General features: G+C 40.4%; 1 protein-coding gene across 13 annotated transcripts in view; it reads right to left on the bottom strand.

The window, feature by feature from the left end:
• The window catches only part of ENPP2 (ectonucleotide pyrophosphatase/phosphodiesterase 2), a 278862-nt gene that overhangs the window by 160423 nt on the left and 103461 nt on the right, over positions 1-14978 (bottom strand). For all 13 annotated transcript variants that reach the window (XM_033933197.1, XM_033933192.1, XM_033933194.1 and 10 more), the window contains one exon: positions 2901-3009. In XM_033933197.1, coding sequence (XP_033789088.1) covers positions 2901-3009 — 109 coding nt within the window. The remainder of the gene's footprint in view (positions 1-2900; positions 3010-14978) is intronic.

Genomic DNA, 14978 nt, shown 5'->3' with positions numbered 1-14978 from the left:
CATAAAGTTTAAGTTCGGTTGCCTCTGCTTTAAAGTACTATACGGACTAGCCCCTAAATACATAACATTACATTACAGATTTCTATTCCGCTTGTGCCTTGCGGTTCTAAGCGGATTACAAATTAAGAGACTGGACAATTTCAGGAATATTACAGTACATAGAATCAGGAATGTATCAAGTAACAATTGTTAGACTGGAAGTTTCCAGGAGAAATTTAGAGTTCATGGTAGATGAATAGTAGGTTGATGAAGAGAGTTGTACAATGATTAGGTATAGTTATGGTGGGGTGTTCGTGTGTGTATATTCTAGTGCTATGTTGACCTTTTCTCCTTCTCAGCCAACAGACACAAGAGAAGCTCACACTCGAACTTTGTTTTACCCCCAGTTAGAGGATGTAAACTGAAAAAACATCATGAACACTTTCTCTCACATCAGGCAGCATTATGGGGTAAAGATCTAGAACAATTGCTTTCGCCCACTACTTATGAGGAATTCAGGAAGCGCCTAAAAACATATCTGTTCCTGAAATATCTAGACAGCTGACCCGTACATCTCTTTCTCCTCAATACGGTTCTCTTGACCTATTAACCACTTTCTTTCACCTCTTTTAAATTCTATCAATTGTACCTTCTTTTAATCTTTTGTAAACCGCATAGAACTTCACAGTACTACGGTATATAAACTGTTATTATTATTATTATTATTATTCGCCCAGAGAGTGGTAGAAAACTGGAACGCTCTTCTGGAGTCTGTCATAGGGGAAAACACCCTCCAGGGATTCAAGACAAAGTTGGACAAGTTCCTGCTCAACTGGAAAGTACGCGGGTGAGGCTGGGCTCATTTAGAGCACTGGTCTTTCACCTAGGGGCTGCCGCGTGAGCGGACTGCTGGGCACGATGGACTACTGGTCTGATCCAGCAGCGGCAATTCTTATGTTAAATAAGAACATAAGAACATAAGTATTGCCTTCTGCCGGGTCAGACCAGGAGTCCATCTCACCCAGAAGTCATCCAAGCCCTTTTTGAAACCCATTATTGTAATTTGTCCTATCACCTCTCCTGGAAGCGCATTCCAGGTGTCCACCACCCTCTGAGTGAAGAAGTACTTCCGAGCATTCATCTTGAATCTGTCTCCTTTCAGTTTTTCTGAGTGTCCTCTTGTTTTTGATGACCCTGCTAGCCTGAAGAATCTGTCCCTCTCTACCTTATCTATACCTTTCATGATTTTATAGGTCTCTATCATGTCCACTCTAAGTCTCCGCTTTTCCAGGGTAAAGAGCCCCAGCCTCTCTAGCCTTTTGTTATAAGCAAGGTTTTCCATGCCCTTAATCATTTTGTTGCTCTTCTCTGGACCCTCTCGAGCATCACCATATCCTTCTTAAGGTGCAGCGACCAGTATTGGATGCAGTACTCCAGATTCGGGCGCACCATCGCTCGATATAGCGGCAGGATAACGTCCCTCGTTCTGGTAGCGATACCTTTTTTGATAACACCCAACATTCTGTTCGCCTTTTTTTGAGGCCACTGCACATTGTGCCGCTGGCTTCATCGTTATATCTACCAATACCACCAAGTCTTTTTCAAGGTTGCCTTCCCCCAATACCCTTCCTACCATCGTAAAGCTGTACATCGGGTTCCCTTTCCCTATGTTCAAGACTTTACATTTCTCTACATTGAAGCTCCTCTGCCATCTATTTGCCCACTCCTCCAGCTTGTTCAGGTTCTTGTTCTTATGTTCTAATAGCATGTCAATCAGAAATCAGTGCCGATTATAGAATTTTGCTTTTTTTTTTTTTCTACACTGGCACTTTAAATTTAGGCCAGCATTTTAAAAGCCTTTTAAAAGCCTACATAGAATGCACTGGTGCCATTCTTATGGGAGCGCCTAGGGGCGCCTAAGGCCATTTCTGGTGCAAGCCATGCCCATACTGGCCTCAGGCATCCTTACGCGCCCCCAAGCACTTTTGTAAGCACAACACTGGTGCCTTCTTTTAGAAACTGTGCTTCCAGATTGGTTGGTTCCTTCTGCTATTAGTATTCTCATTCATTCCTTGGTAATCAGTACACTTGATTACTGTAATTCTTTATACCATGGCATTAGATAAAAAGATTTAAATCGCCTTCAATTAGTACAAAATATCTCAATAAAAATGATTACAGAGAAAAATTAATTTGACCATGTTACTCCATTACTGAAATCAGCTCACGGGTTGCCCATCAAACATCATTTAAAATACAAGATCTTGCTTTCAGTATTTAAAACACGCGATAACTGATCCTCTTCTTATGCTAAAAATTATCTAATTCCATATTCATAATCTTAGACGTTTCACTCTCTTCAGCAGAACCTTCTTACAATTCCATCTAACAGACATATTACATATGCATCTATCTGAAACCGTATTTTTTCAGTGAATGATCCACAACTCTGGCATGCTCTTCCAAATCATATTCGAATGGAATTCAATCTAGAACGATTTAAAATTAATTTTTAAAACATTTTTGTTTGTAGATGCATTCAGCTGACAGACTAATAACTTTGCTCAGCGCAGGCCTTGTTAGGATTAATCTGAAACTTGAAGAACATAATCAGTTTTAAACCTATTCCGTTACTTACTTTAGTTCTATTTTCTGATTTTATTTAATTTTAATTTATTATTTTATATTAAGTTCTCTGTGGAATCCCTTTGGTGATTTTTTGTTTTTTTGGGTTTTTTTGCTTTTAATCATTCAAACCATATATGCAATGTTAAGAAAAGGCAAATCAATTTATTAAATCTTCTCCCTACAAATAGTTATAGGTTAACATTCAACCAAACGTTATGTCAAATGTAAACCTATTAGGTTTCAGAATGTGTTTCATCGCATTTATGTTTTGGGGTGAATATTAAAGGCTTTACCATGGTCTCCAACGAAAATCACATTGACACATCGATGGAGCTTCATCTGTTTCAGGCCATCCATCAACTGGCCTACAATTTTGTCAATTTCTTTCAGAGGAGTTGCCATCTGGGTTAAAAAAAAAAAAAAAAGGAGGATGGGGGATTACGGAGTTCATTATATTCACAACCAGCAATTAAGAATCTTTTTGATTACTGCCTTTTCTTGAAGCAATGGCAATACCTTACCTCTCCCTGTCCACTTACCTCCCATTGGCAACTATTTTTCTAATATTGCCCTTCCTCCAAAGAGTGATTTTACTTGTACAGTCTCAGATTATCAGTTTGCTTATCTTTTGAATAAATAGTCTTCCTGAGTTGTCCATATTTGATTGAATAAATAACAGTCAAAAGCCTGTGGTTTTTCTTGTTCACAGACCTTATGTTTACAGAGATGCCCTTAAAATACTCAGTCTAACCCCAATAGGCATATATAATTGTTCCAAAGGAATATACAACTCTTACTATAACAAAATCCTCAGGTATTTCTAAATTCTAATCATAAATCTTTACATTAACGATTTTAAGCATTCACAAGTTCTCAAGCTTTTCAACGGGGCCACTTAGCGCTCAAGCAATTTCATTGCGCAAAGCTTTATACCCCCAAGCAGTGGCATGCCAGGGCCATTTTATCTGAAGCTAGTGGAGATGAATGGTCTCTTGGCAGGGAAGGTAAACGGATATGGTTAAATTGATGTGGTTAGAGTCTATATAGGAGTTGGTGTAGATATATGAATAACATTGTTTGTGCTTGCTAGAGGTGATCCTTGATAAAGCCTTATGGGGCAAAACATGTCGGACTGACTACCCCTTGCCGATGGATAAAAGAATATAAGATAAGTGATTAAAAATTTGAGTTTAATGAAATGAACCATTTAACATTACATACTGAAGAAGAAATGAGTGTGAGAAAAGTTTTAATAATAAACATATATAAAGCATAGCTGGCGACGAATTGGGGGTGTAAAGTTTAGCGCAATGAGATTGTTTGAATGCTAAGTGGCCACACCTGTCAATGTTTAAAAACGTTGATATAAAGATTTATGATTATAATTTAGAAATACCCGAGTATTTCGCTTAAAATACTCAATACATCACAAAAACATTACCTCCACAATAAATCATTAAAAAATTGAGTGTCAGACCATCAAAGTTGTCAGCCAAATTCATTGTTCCATCGTAGGCAGTCGTCACCATACTTCATCAGTTCAGTACTTTTTAATGTAATTATCTTTAAAAATTCAAGTTTCAAGTTTATTTAAAATTTGATTTTAATGCTTATCAACATTTCTATTGAGAATCATACATTCAATATTTGGCAATTACTCTTCTCTACTTTGATGAGGAAAAATGCAACACACCTTCAAATTATTATATCCTCATTAACCCATACTGTCAGAACTTCTTTAGCATAAGTAATCTTCTAAGTCTTCAGGTATATTATAGTTGTCTAGTATATTGTGATAATTATTTCCTTTCATGTATCATTTTTTCTATCTTCCATTATGTCTCTGTTCATACATTATTCTATTCTCGGGATATGGCTCAGCGAGTCTGACTGATGGGTATCTCCTTGAAACAGCCTAGCGAAATGTGGTTCCATGTCGGAGTCCCGTTTTAATATCTCAAGCACTTTAAGCTAAGTTATACATTAAACTATTTATTAAGTTATTTAAAATATTTAAAGTATTTATAAAATGATAAAGAAATAGATCTGAATAGGAGGCAGGGGGATTAGGCCAATGAGCTACATTGAAATTCTGTACTTTCAACAGATTTATTCTGTACAGAAGTAGCCGCTGAGGCCATATCCCTGAACAGAGACATAATGGAAGATAGAGAAAATGATTAATGAAAGGAAATAATTATCACAATATACTAGACAACTATAGTATACCAGAAGACTTAGAAGATTACTTATGCTAAAAAAGTTCTGACAGTATGGGTTAATGAGGATATAATAATTTGAAGGTGTATCAACATTTCTAAGCATTGTACAATGATAAAAAATTAGGGATGCAACTAAGATACAACATACTTAAATATATGTGAAACAGACTTACTAGGGGAAAAAAAATAGACATAAGGAGTTGGGACAGAATTATAATGTTTAGAGTAAAGAGAGACGTTTAAGGCTTGAACGAGTGGGGATGTAAAATAAAAATAATGTTAAAAAGTTTTCTAAAAAGAAAAAATTTAATTATTCTTATTATTTTGGGGGGCTGAGCTCTAGTCATAAATTACTCCCTCCCCTTCCTTGTGGTTTGTACCACGGCCCAGAGCACTAAATGCTAGGACATTAATAGAATTCCTCAGTGTTGAAACATTTAACGCTCCTTAGTAAAAGGAGGTGGGGTGGGGAGTTCACCATCACGAAAAACAAAATTTCTGGACTTACCTGATTTTCTTTACTTATTCAATTTAATCCAATGGGAATGCAATCCTCAGTAATATCTTAAACAGGAGACAAACACCAACATGAATTCATGTTTCACCACATGCTGTATCAAGGATAAGTCTCCTAAAAAATTAGAAAATAATATATTATATTTCCAGTCAAATCTCCCCTCATATTGAAGTACCTCTGGTTGATATACCTTTCTTTCACTACACTTCACTCTCTTTCTTTAATTCATGACAAGATGGCCAGTGTTTTTCTGCTCCTCCCAAAATCAAGTCACTCCTCAGCTAATTGCAAAGCTGCGCTAAATTAAAGAAAGGTATATCAGCAAGAGGTACTTCAAGATGTGGGGAGATTGACTGGAATATAATATACTATTTTTCTATTTTTTTAGGAGACTTAACTTTGATACAACTTGTAGCAAATCGGTGCTTGTCTCTTATTTAAGATACTAGTCTTATAGCCCGTTACATTAACAGGTGCTAGAATATATGTGTGTGTGTGGGGGGGGGGGGTTCTTTTTCTCTCTTCTTAGCCGATTTCTGTATTTCTGTCTTTCTTTTTTTTTCCTTGGCTGTCCACCACCACCCTTTCTCCCTTCCTTTTACCTCCCCTGTGTCCTCCACCACCCCATCACTACTCACCTTATCCAGCAGCAGCCCTTTAATTGATGTTTTTATTTCATTCTTGTCTCTGTTTCCAGGTTAGTTTCCATTCTTTCTTCTCCTCCCACGCTTTCTGCAATTATATTCTTTTCTCCTTCTAAAAATGCATTTCTTGTTGCCTGTCTCCATTCTTTCAATATTCTTACCAGACTGTCTTCCTTCCACTATTCTATTCAATTTTTCCCCCTCCTTCTAGTTTTTCCATTGCTGCCTCCTAGTTACATTTCTGCCTTTTCCTTCAGCCTCATCATTTAATTTCTCATCCCTTCCTCATTTCTCCTTATCTGACCCTTTATCCTGGTCTTTCCTTTCCCCTACTTCATTGCTTTTTCCTTTTTCCCCATCTTATTCCTCTCCCCCTTTCCTTACCTCATCATCATTATTACCCCCAAGCCAATTCTCTTCCTCCCTTCCCAGATCGGATCCCCCATGAAGCATAAGAGTGCTTCGTTAAATTTCTGCCTTTTACAGCTGCCCAGGCCAGAATTTCACTTTAACAGTGTGTGACACTGTAGTGCTGTGTGACTCAATGTGCCAGGTGTGAGCGGGGCTGGGCCGTGCTTTGCTCACGCTTCACGGATGGGCGAGGAGGGCCGAGCGGCTCCAGGCCTGCAGCTCTGTCCCGGCGGTTCGAACGTGCATACGTTCAAAATTGTTATGGCGACCGTTGAACCGGAAGCCTTCGCTCGGAGGGAGTGACGTCAGCCTCAGGTTCAAGTTCAGGCGCGGGAGGCGCGGCTGAGGACCAGCTCGTTCGCCGACTTGGGCTCGAGGCCTTCCGGTGTTGCAGGAGCGGAGCGGACTTCTGGAGGCGATCGGGTGGGAGGCTCAACGGGGATTGGGGGGGGGCAGGGGCGAAGACGACGATGACGAAGAAAGAAATGTAAGCGCGCATGCACACTCACTCCTGCAATGCCACGGACCTACATCTCACAGATCAGGGAAGACAGATCACGCAGGTCTTAGTGCACATGCGCGTCTAGTGTTTTATTATATAGGATGGGGCTCTTTATGTAGCCACTCATTTTATTTTTATGATTTATTTATGTCATTTAAATCACCTATTAGCAAAACTTCCCCCCTTTTATATATATAAAAGGGGGGAAGTCTTGCTAATAGGTGATTTTAACATAGTGGATGTTGATTGAAGTATCCCTATTGCGGGGTCTTCTAGAAGTAGGGAGATTCTGGATTCTCTACAAGGAAAACTGTTCCAGCAGTTGGTAATGGAAACCACACAGGTTGGGGTCATACTGGACTTAGTGCTTACAAACGGAGAAAGTGTTTCTGATGTTACAGTGGGTGATCATCTGGCATCCAGTGATCACTGCATGGTATGGCTTAATATTAAGATGAGTATATAGAGGGCTCATTCAAAAGCAAAGGTTCTAGACTTAAAAAAAAACAAACGAACTTTGTTCAGATGGGGGTTTATGTCAAGGAATTGTTGTGTGGGTGGGAACATCTGGAAAGAGTGGAAATGCGGTGGGCAAAACTGAAAGGAGCAATTGTAATGGGCGACAAACTTTTATCTAAGGCAAGTAAGTAAAAGTAAGAAGAAAAGAAGGCTGCTTTGGTTCTCATAAGTAGTAGCTGAGAAGGTAAGGAATAAGAGGTTAGCTTTCATAAACTACAAAAGATCGCAGAAAGAGGAAGACAGGCAAAAATTGGTTGGCGGGTAGGAAACAAGAGGGTAGGAGTGAAGGGCCACTACTCGGACTGGAGGAGGGTCACGAGTGGGGTCCCGCAGGGCTCGGTGCTTGGGCCACTGTTATTTAATGTATTCATAAATGATCTAGAAACAGGGACGAAGTGTGAGATAATAAAATTTGCGGACGACACCAAACTATTTAGTGGAGCTCGGATTAAAGAGGAATGTGAAGAATTTCAAAGGGACTTGAACAAACTAGGGGAATGGGCGACGAGATGGCAGATGAAGTTCAACGTTGAGAAATGTAAAGTATTACATGTGGGAAACAGAAACCCGAGGTACAACTATACGATGGGAGGGATGTTATTGAATGAGAGTACCCAAGAAAGGGACTTGGGGGTAATGGTGGACATGACAAAGAAGCTGACGGCACAGCGCAGCAGCCGCTAAGAAGGCAAACAGAATGCTAGGCATAATCAAGAAGGGTATTACAACCAGAACGAAAGAAGTTATCCTGCAGTTGTATTGGGCAATGGTGCGTCCGCATCTGGAGTACTGCGTCCAATATTGGTTGCCGTACCTTAAGAAGGATATGGCGATACTCGAGAGGGTTCAGAGGAGAGCAATACGTCTAATAAAAGGTTTGGAAAACCTTTCATATGCTGAGAGATTGGGAAAACTGGGACTCTTTTCCCTGGAGAAGAGGAGACTTAGCGAGGATATGATAGAGACTTACAAGATCATGAAGGGCATAGAGAGAGTAGAGAGGGACAGATTCTTCAAACTTTCAAAAAATAAAAGAACAAGAGGGCATTCAGAAAAGTTGAAAGGGGACAGATTCAAAACGAATGCTAGGAAGTTCTTCTTTACCCAACGTATGGTGGACACCTGGAATGCACTTCCAGAGGGCGTAATAGGGCAGAGTATAGTGCCGGGGTTCAAGAAAGGATTGGACAATTTCCTGCTGGAAAAGGGGATAGAGGGGTATAGATAGAGGATTACTGCACAGATCCTGGACCTGTTGGGTCGCCGCATGAGCAGACTGCTGGGCACGATGGACCTCAGGTCTGACCCAGCAGAGGCATTGCTTATGTTGTTATGTTCTTAAAAATATCTGGAAAAGTTAAGAGAGGCTGGTCGTGTAGTCAGGAAAGCAAAGATGCAAATAGAAGAAAAAATAGCTGACACGGTAAAACGGGGAGACAAGCCTTTTTTTAATATATTAGTGATAGGAAGAAGGGACAAAGTGGCATTGTGAGACTCAAAGGTGAAGGGGAGGAATATGTAGAAGCTGATAAAGAAAAGGCCAAATTGCTTAACAAATATTTCTGTTCTGTGAGGTAGGTCTTGTCAGACAAATCTGATCAATTTCTTTGACAGGGTGACCAGAGAATTGGATAGAGGATGTGCACTAGATGTGGTGTATTTAGATTTTAGCAAAGCCTTTGACAGCGTTCCACACAGACATCTGATAAATAAACTGAGTGCCCTTGGGATGGGTCCCAAGGTGACGGGATGGGTCAGGCACTGGTTGAGTGGAAGGCGACAGAGGGTAGTGATCAATGGAGATCGCTCTGAGGAAAGGAATGTTACCAGTGGTGTGCCTCAAGGTTCTGTCTTTGGGCCTATTCTTTGTAACATTTTTATAAATGATATTGATGAGGGGTTGTCGGGTAAGATTTGCCTCTTTGCCGATGATACCAAAATCTGCAATAGAGCAGACACGCCAGATGGTGTGAATAACATGAAGAAAGACCTGGCAAAGCTTGAAGAATGGTCTGAAATTTGGCAGCTAAAATTTAATGCTAAGAAATGCAAGGTCATGCATTTGGGCAGCAAAAACCAGAGGGAACGATACAGTTTAGGGGGTGAAGAACTTATGTGCACGACGGAAGAGCTGGACGTGGGTGTGATTGTATGAGCTGATCTTAAGGTGGCCAAACAGGTTGAAAAGCGAAAGCTAGAAGGATGCTAGGTTGCATAGGGAGAGGTATGGCTAGTAGGAAAAAGGAGGTATTGATGCCTCTGTATAATACTCTGGTGAGACCTCATTTAGAATATTGTGTACAATTCTGGAGGCTGCACTTTCAAAAAGATATTAAAAGGATGGAGTCGGTCCAGAGGAAGGCTACTAAAATGGTGTGTGATCTTTGTGATAAGGCGTAAGGGGACATACTTAAAGATCTCAATCTGTATACTTTGGAGGAAAGGCGGGAGAGGGGAGATATGATAGAGACGTTTAAGTACCTACGTGATGTAAATGCGCATGAGTCGAGTTTCTTTCATTTGAAAGGAAACTCCAGAATGAGAGGGCATAGGATGAAGTTAAGAGGTGATAGGCTCCGGAGTAATATGAGGAAATACTTTTTTATGGAAAGGGTAGTAGATGGGTTAGTGGAACAGGCTCCCAGAGGAGGTGGTGGAGATAGAGATTGTGTCTGAGTTCAAGAGGGCCTGGGATAGGCATGTGGGATCTCTCAGAGAGAGAAAGAGATGATGTTTGCTGAGGATGGACAAACTAGTTTAGATGGACCATTTGGCCTTTGCCTGCCGTCATGTTTCTATTATGTCTATGTTTCTATTTATTTATATCAAATAAAATTGAAATGTGACATGTAACTAATTTTCAATTACACAGCTCAGCAGACAAATATCCTTAAGCAGCCAGAAGTACGCAGTTTTAAAAAAAAAGTCTTTACTCTTGAGCAATTAAAGCTAAATAATCTAAGGGTCTTATTTACTTGAGTGTATTAAGATTTCACAAGTCCAATTGGTTAAACAGCCTAAATGAACATGCAATAACTTCCAAACCTCTATATTAATTGTATGAGAAGATACCCAGCATATTCCCAACAATTAATAGAGACACAATACACTTAGGTCCAGATTCTATAAACGGCACCTAGGTTAGGAGACACCTAACAGAGTTCCACGCAGAACTCAAATCTGAATAATGAGCTTAATTGGCGTGGTAATTGATTACACCATTAAGAACTCATTTAAAAAAAATTAAACACAATTAAGAGTTCTGCACAGAACTTGGAGTGGCACCTACCAGCACCCAACGATACCTACCTGAAAAGTAGGCATGGTAAGGAGCAGAGAAAAGGAGTGATATGACTTAAGCATCACCAGGCATCTATGTTAGGCGTTGCAAGGTGTCCTAATATTAGGCCTGGCCTAATTTACCGGCACCTAAGTCAAGTTAAGTACAATTCTGTAAATGGTGCTTAGTAGCTAATCAACATTGAGCCAAATTTTGACATTCTTTTGAAACACAAGGAAGAAGGTTCAATCTTTTTGTCAACAGGCGAACTATTCCAGACCTGTAGTACTTTACCCAATATATGCTCTGTCTAGTTGAAGCTAGTCTCACATCTGTCAATTAATGAATGTCCAAAGACAGCTCAAACAGACAAAAGAATCCTTGCTGGTATATATTTAATCATACTACCCTGGAATAGGTTCGCCCAATATTTTACAAAGCTTCATAAAAAACACGTTGAATTTAAAACACTTTACAAAGGTTCACCCAATACTTTTGAAGCTTTGTAAAGTGTTTTAAATTCAATGTGTTTAAAACCTTTACAAAGGTTCGCCCAAAACTTTACAAAGCTTCCAAAAAAACATGTTGAATTTAAAATGTACTCAGATCATCCAGAAGCTAATGAAGTATGAGCAAAGAGTTTTACTCTGCATCTTTTTCCTTTGCAGTGATTGAAAAATATGGTAGGTCAAGATAGGGAATCAACCCAATATAGTACAGAATGCAGTAATAGAAAAATATGGTAGGTCAAGATAGGGAATCAACCCAATATAGTACAGAATGCAGTAATAGAAAAATATGGTAGGTCAAGATAGGGAATCAACCCAATATAGTACAGAATGCAGTAATAGAAAAATATGGTAGGTCAAGATAGGGAATCAACCCAATATAGTGCAGAATGCAGTAATAGAAAATTATGGTAGGTCAAGATAGGGAATCAACCCAATATAGTACAGAATGCAGTAATAGAAAATTATGGTAGGTCAAGATAGGGAATCAACCCAATATAGTACAGAATGCAGTAATAGAAAAATATGGTAGGTCAAGATAGGGAATCAACCCAATATAGTACAGAATGCAGTAATAGAAAATTATGGTAGGTCAAGATAGGGAATCAACCCAATATAGTACAGAATGCAGTAATAGAAAAATATGGTAGGTCAAGATAGGGAATCAACCCAATATAGTACAGAATGCAGTAATAGAAAAATATGGTAGGTCAAGATAGGGAATCAACCCAATATACTACAGAATGCAGTAATAGAAAAATATGGTAGGTCAAGATAGGGAATCAACCCAATATAGTACAGAATGCAGTAATAGAAAAATATGGTAGGTCAAGATAGGGAATCAACCCAATATAGTACAGAATGCAGTAATAGAAAAATATGGTAGGTCAAGATAGGGAATCAACCCAATATAGTACAGAATGCAGTAATAGAAAAATATGGTAGGTCAAGATAGGGAATCAACCCAATATAGTACAGAATGCAGTAATAGAAAAATATGGTAGGTCAAGATAGGGAATCAACCCAATATAGTACAGAATGCAGTAATAGAAAATTATGGTAGGTCAAGATAGGGAATCAACCCAATATAGTACAGAATGCAGTAATAGAAAAATATGGTAGGTCAAGATAGGGAATCAACCCAATATACTACAGAATGCAGTAATAGAAAATTATGGTAGGTCAAGATAGGGAATCAACCCAATATAGTACAGAATGCAGTAATAGAAAAATATGGTAGGTCAAGATAGGGAATCAACCCAATATAGTACAGAATGCAGTAATAAATTTGATAGAGAACAGCCAAATTCATCACTTTTTAATTTTTAGATTACATATTGTAGAGTAACTCTAAGTTGTCTAGCACAGGTAAGGTCTGAAAGGCTGTCTTAGAAGCAGAGGAAAGCTGACCATCCACTGATAAATGAATCAGTAACAATGCTAAACATATTACCTGCAACTGCACCCATCATTCCCACCAAGGAAAAGCATCAATCATCCAACCCTTAAGACAGAAGTGTTTTCAATTTTAAAGCTTCGAAAGAGTCAATGGTATTCAATGCCAAATACAGTTAAGACAACTCAACGATTAAACCACTGCAGAATTCCGAGAACTATAAACAGAATTGTTACATCCCCTCCAGATTCCATTCTGTTGGTTTTTCAACCCAGCTCATAATCCAGGTCTTTCAGCAATCAACAAAATTTTCTATCCTGCTCCTCCCACTTGGCTGAAGAATACAGGAGCTCCATGCAGCTTTCATTTCTGCAAGTGATCCATGCAGAAGTCTTTCTGATCTGCTCTACTTCTTTTTGCTGAAGTTCATCTTTTTTCGGTGGTGTTAATGCCTTGAGACCCCTTTTGGAGGGGTTCTCTGCCTAAGAAAGGATGCAGTTTCCACAGAGTCAGACTGCTGCTCCACAGAGCAAGCTTCGAGTGGATTTGTGGAGCCAGCCTGCTATGTGCCACCTTCAAAGCTCGGGGACGTTCCCCTGGGAGCATGCTTACCTTCTGACCCTATCAAAGGTTTAAGCACAGGCTGTTTGCGCTCTGAGTAAGAGCCCTCAGGGTATCAGGGTGCAGGCTGCTTTTTCTCACCCCTGGTCACATGTGGAGGTTCCAAGGGGGCAGAGGTCATAGTTGAGGTCTGTCTGACTGGCAACACAAAGATCCTGAAGATTGAACCATTCTTTGGAACTTTGAGGCAGAAATTCCTTCCCCTTCACTTCAGCTGCACACACAGAGCTGACAGGCAGGCACTTGGAAACTGTAAGCACAGCCCCATTACTTCCTTTGGGAGAAACAGGAGTGGGGATGGGGGGAGGAGTCTGAAAACAGGGTTTTCAACATTTTCTGAGGATAGGGTCAGATCCTCGATCCCCAAAAACCCAAAATTACAAATTCAAAAATTGGCAAATTGTCTTTACAAGGCGTTTTAGGCATGAATTTTCTGATGGCGGCCATCCTGGATTTATAACGATCTTTTTTAAAATTCTTTTTCTGCCTCGCAATCCCTCGATTTCATTGGAAATTATTTGGGATGGACAACTCCACCAATGTAGATGTGATTTCATGTGTGGATTGTGCAGGATTATCAGCAGAAGAACATCCATGTACTGTGTGCTGTGGAATGCGAGTAGAGGGGGCAGAAGCTTAAGGCCTCACCTCCGCGGGTCTTCTAGGGCTGGGGAGCCTGTTTGGGTCTGGGAAATGAACAAAAGATCTCGCTCAATGCCTGTTTTTGGTGATGATGCGAAGCACATGTGTACAGTGTCTGGGGACCTCTCACAGACCTCATCTTGGACTCGCAGAGAGCCAATGTCAGCTTAGAGATGAGGCTTTCCCCGGAATTCATTCAGCTCATGTGGAGAGAATATCTAATGGACCCAAGTCACGAGGTGCAGCCGATGGGCATATCACAAACTTCTGTACCAGGGACTTTGCAGAGGTCTCTGTTCAGGCCCCCAGTGCCCCTATCTTCACAGCACAGGATTGCTTTGACTGGCATGCTGACACCTTGGATACTGCGGCCACTCTAGATGACATTGATACCCTTTGCGACACTGTTAGATAGTCTCGGAGGGTTCTAATGTGAGTGATGACCCCTCTGTCTGCCGACTGTTTAAACCAGCCTCTGTTCACCATTTTATACCAGATGCCCTGAAGGAGCTGCAGCTGGAGTCTCAGCCTTCCACGTCTCAAAGTACCATCATGAGTCATTCTAATACTCTCACATCCTTTTTCTCATCGCATCCAGATATCACGGCTCTGGTTACTGAGCAGTGGGAAAGTTCCTTTATGCTGACTAAGTCCAAGGCTAAGCTTTATCCTATGGCACCAGCTTTACAGCAACTATTTGAGCAGCTGAAGGTGGATTCGGAAGCGTACTGCCCTCTTGAGTGAAGGGGGTGTTATGTCGAAAGATTCTCAGGACTGCTAGGTAGATTTGGCCTTGAGGAAGCTCTATGAGGTGGCTTCTTCAGGTATTAAGGCTGCGGCAGCTGCCTCTTTTGCAGCGCATGCTTGTCACACGAGGTTAAGCCGAGATCCTTCAGTGGCAGATGATGCCTGCCCCCAGTTGGTGCATGACGGGGTGAATTATGTTACAGATGCTTTATATGACCTCATAAGAGTTCTCGGCAAAATCTTGGCTTATGCTGTATAAGCTCATAGAATGCTCTGGATTCGCCACTGGGCTGGAGATTCAGCCTCCAAGGCAACTCTCAGCAGACTCCCTTTTAAGGGTCAAAGGGTTAGATGACCTTAT

This window comes from Geotrypetes seraphini, chromosome 2 (assembly GCF_902459505.1).
Source record: "Geotrypetes seraphini chromosome 2, aGeoSer1.1, whole genome shotgun sequence".
NCBI classification, from domain to species: domain Eukaryota; kingdom Metazoa; phylum Chordata; class Amphibia; order Gymnophiona; family Dermophiidae; genus Geotrypetes; species Geotrypetes seraphini.
The sequence above is the reverse complement of the archived record's forward strand: the minus strand, read 5'-3'. Positions and strand labels throughout refer to the sequence as shown.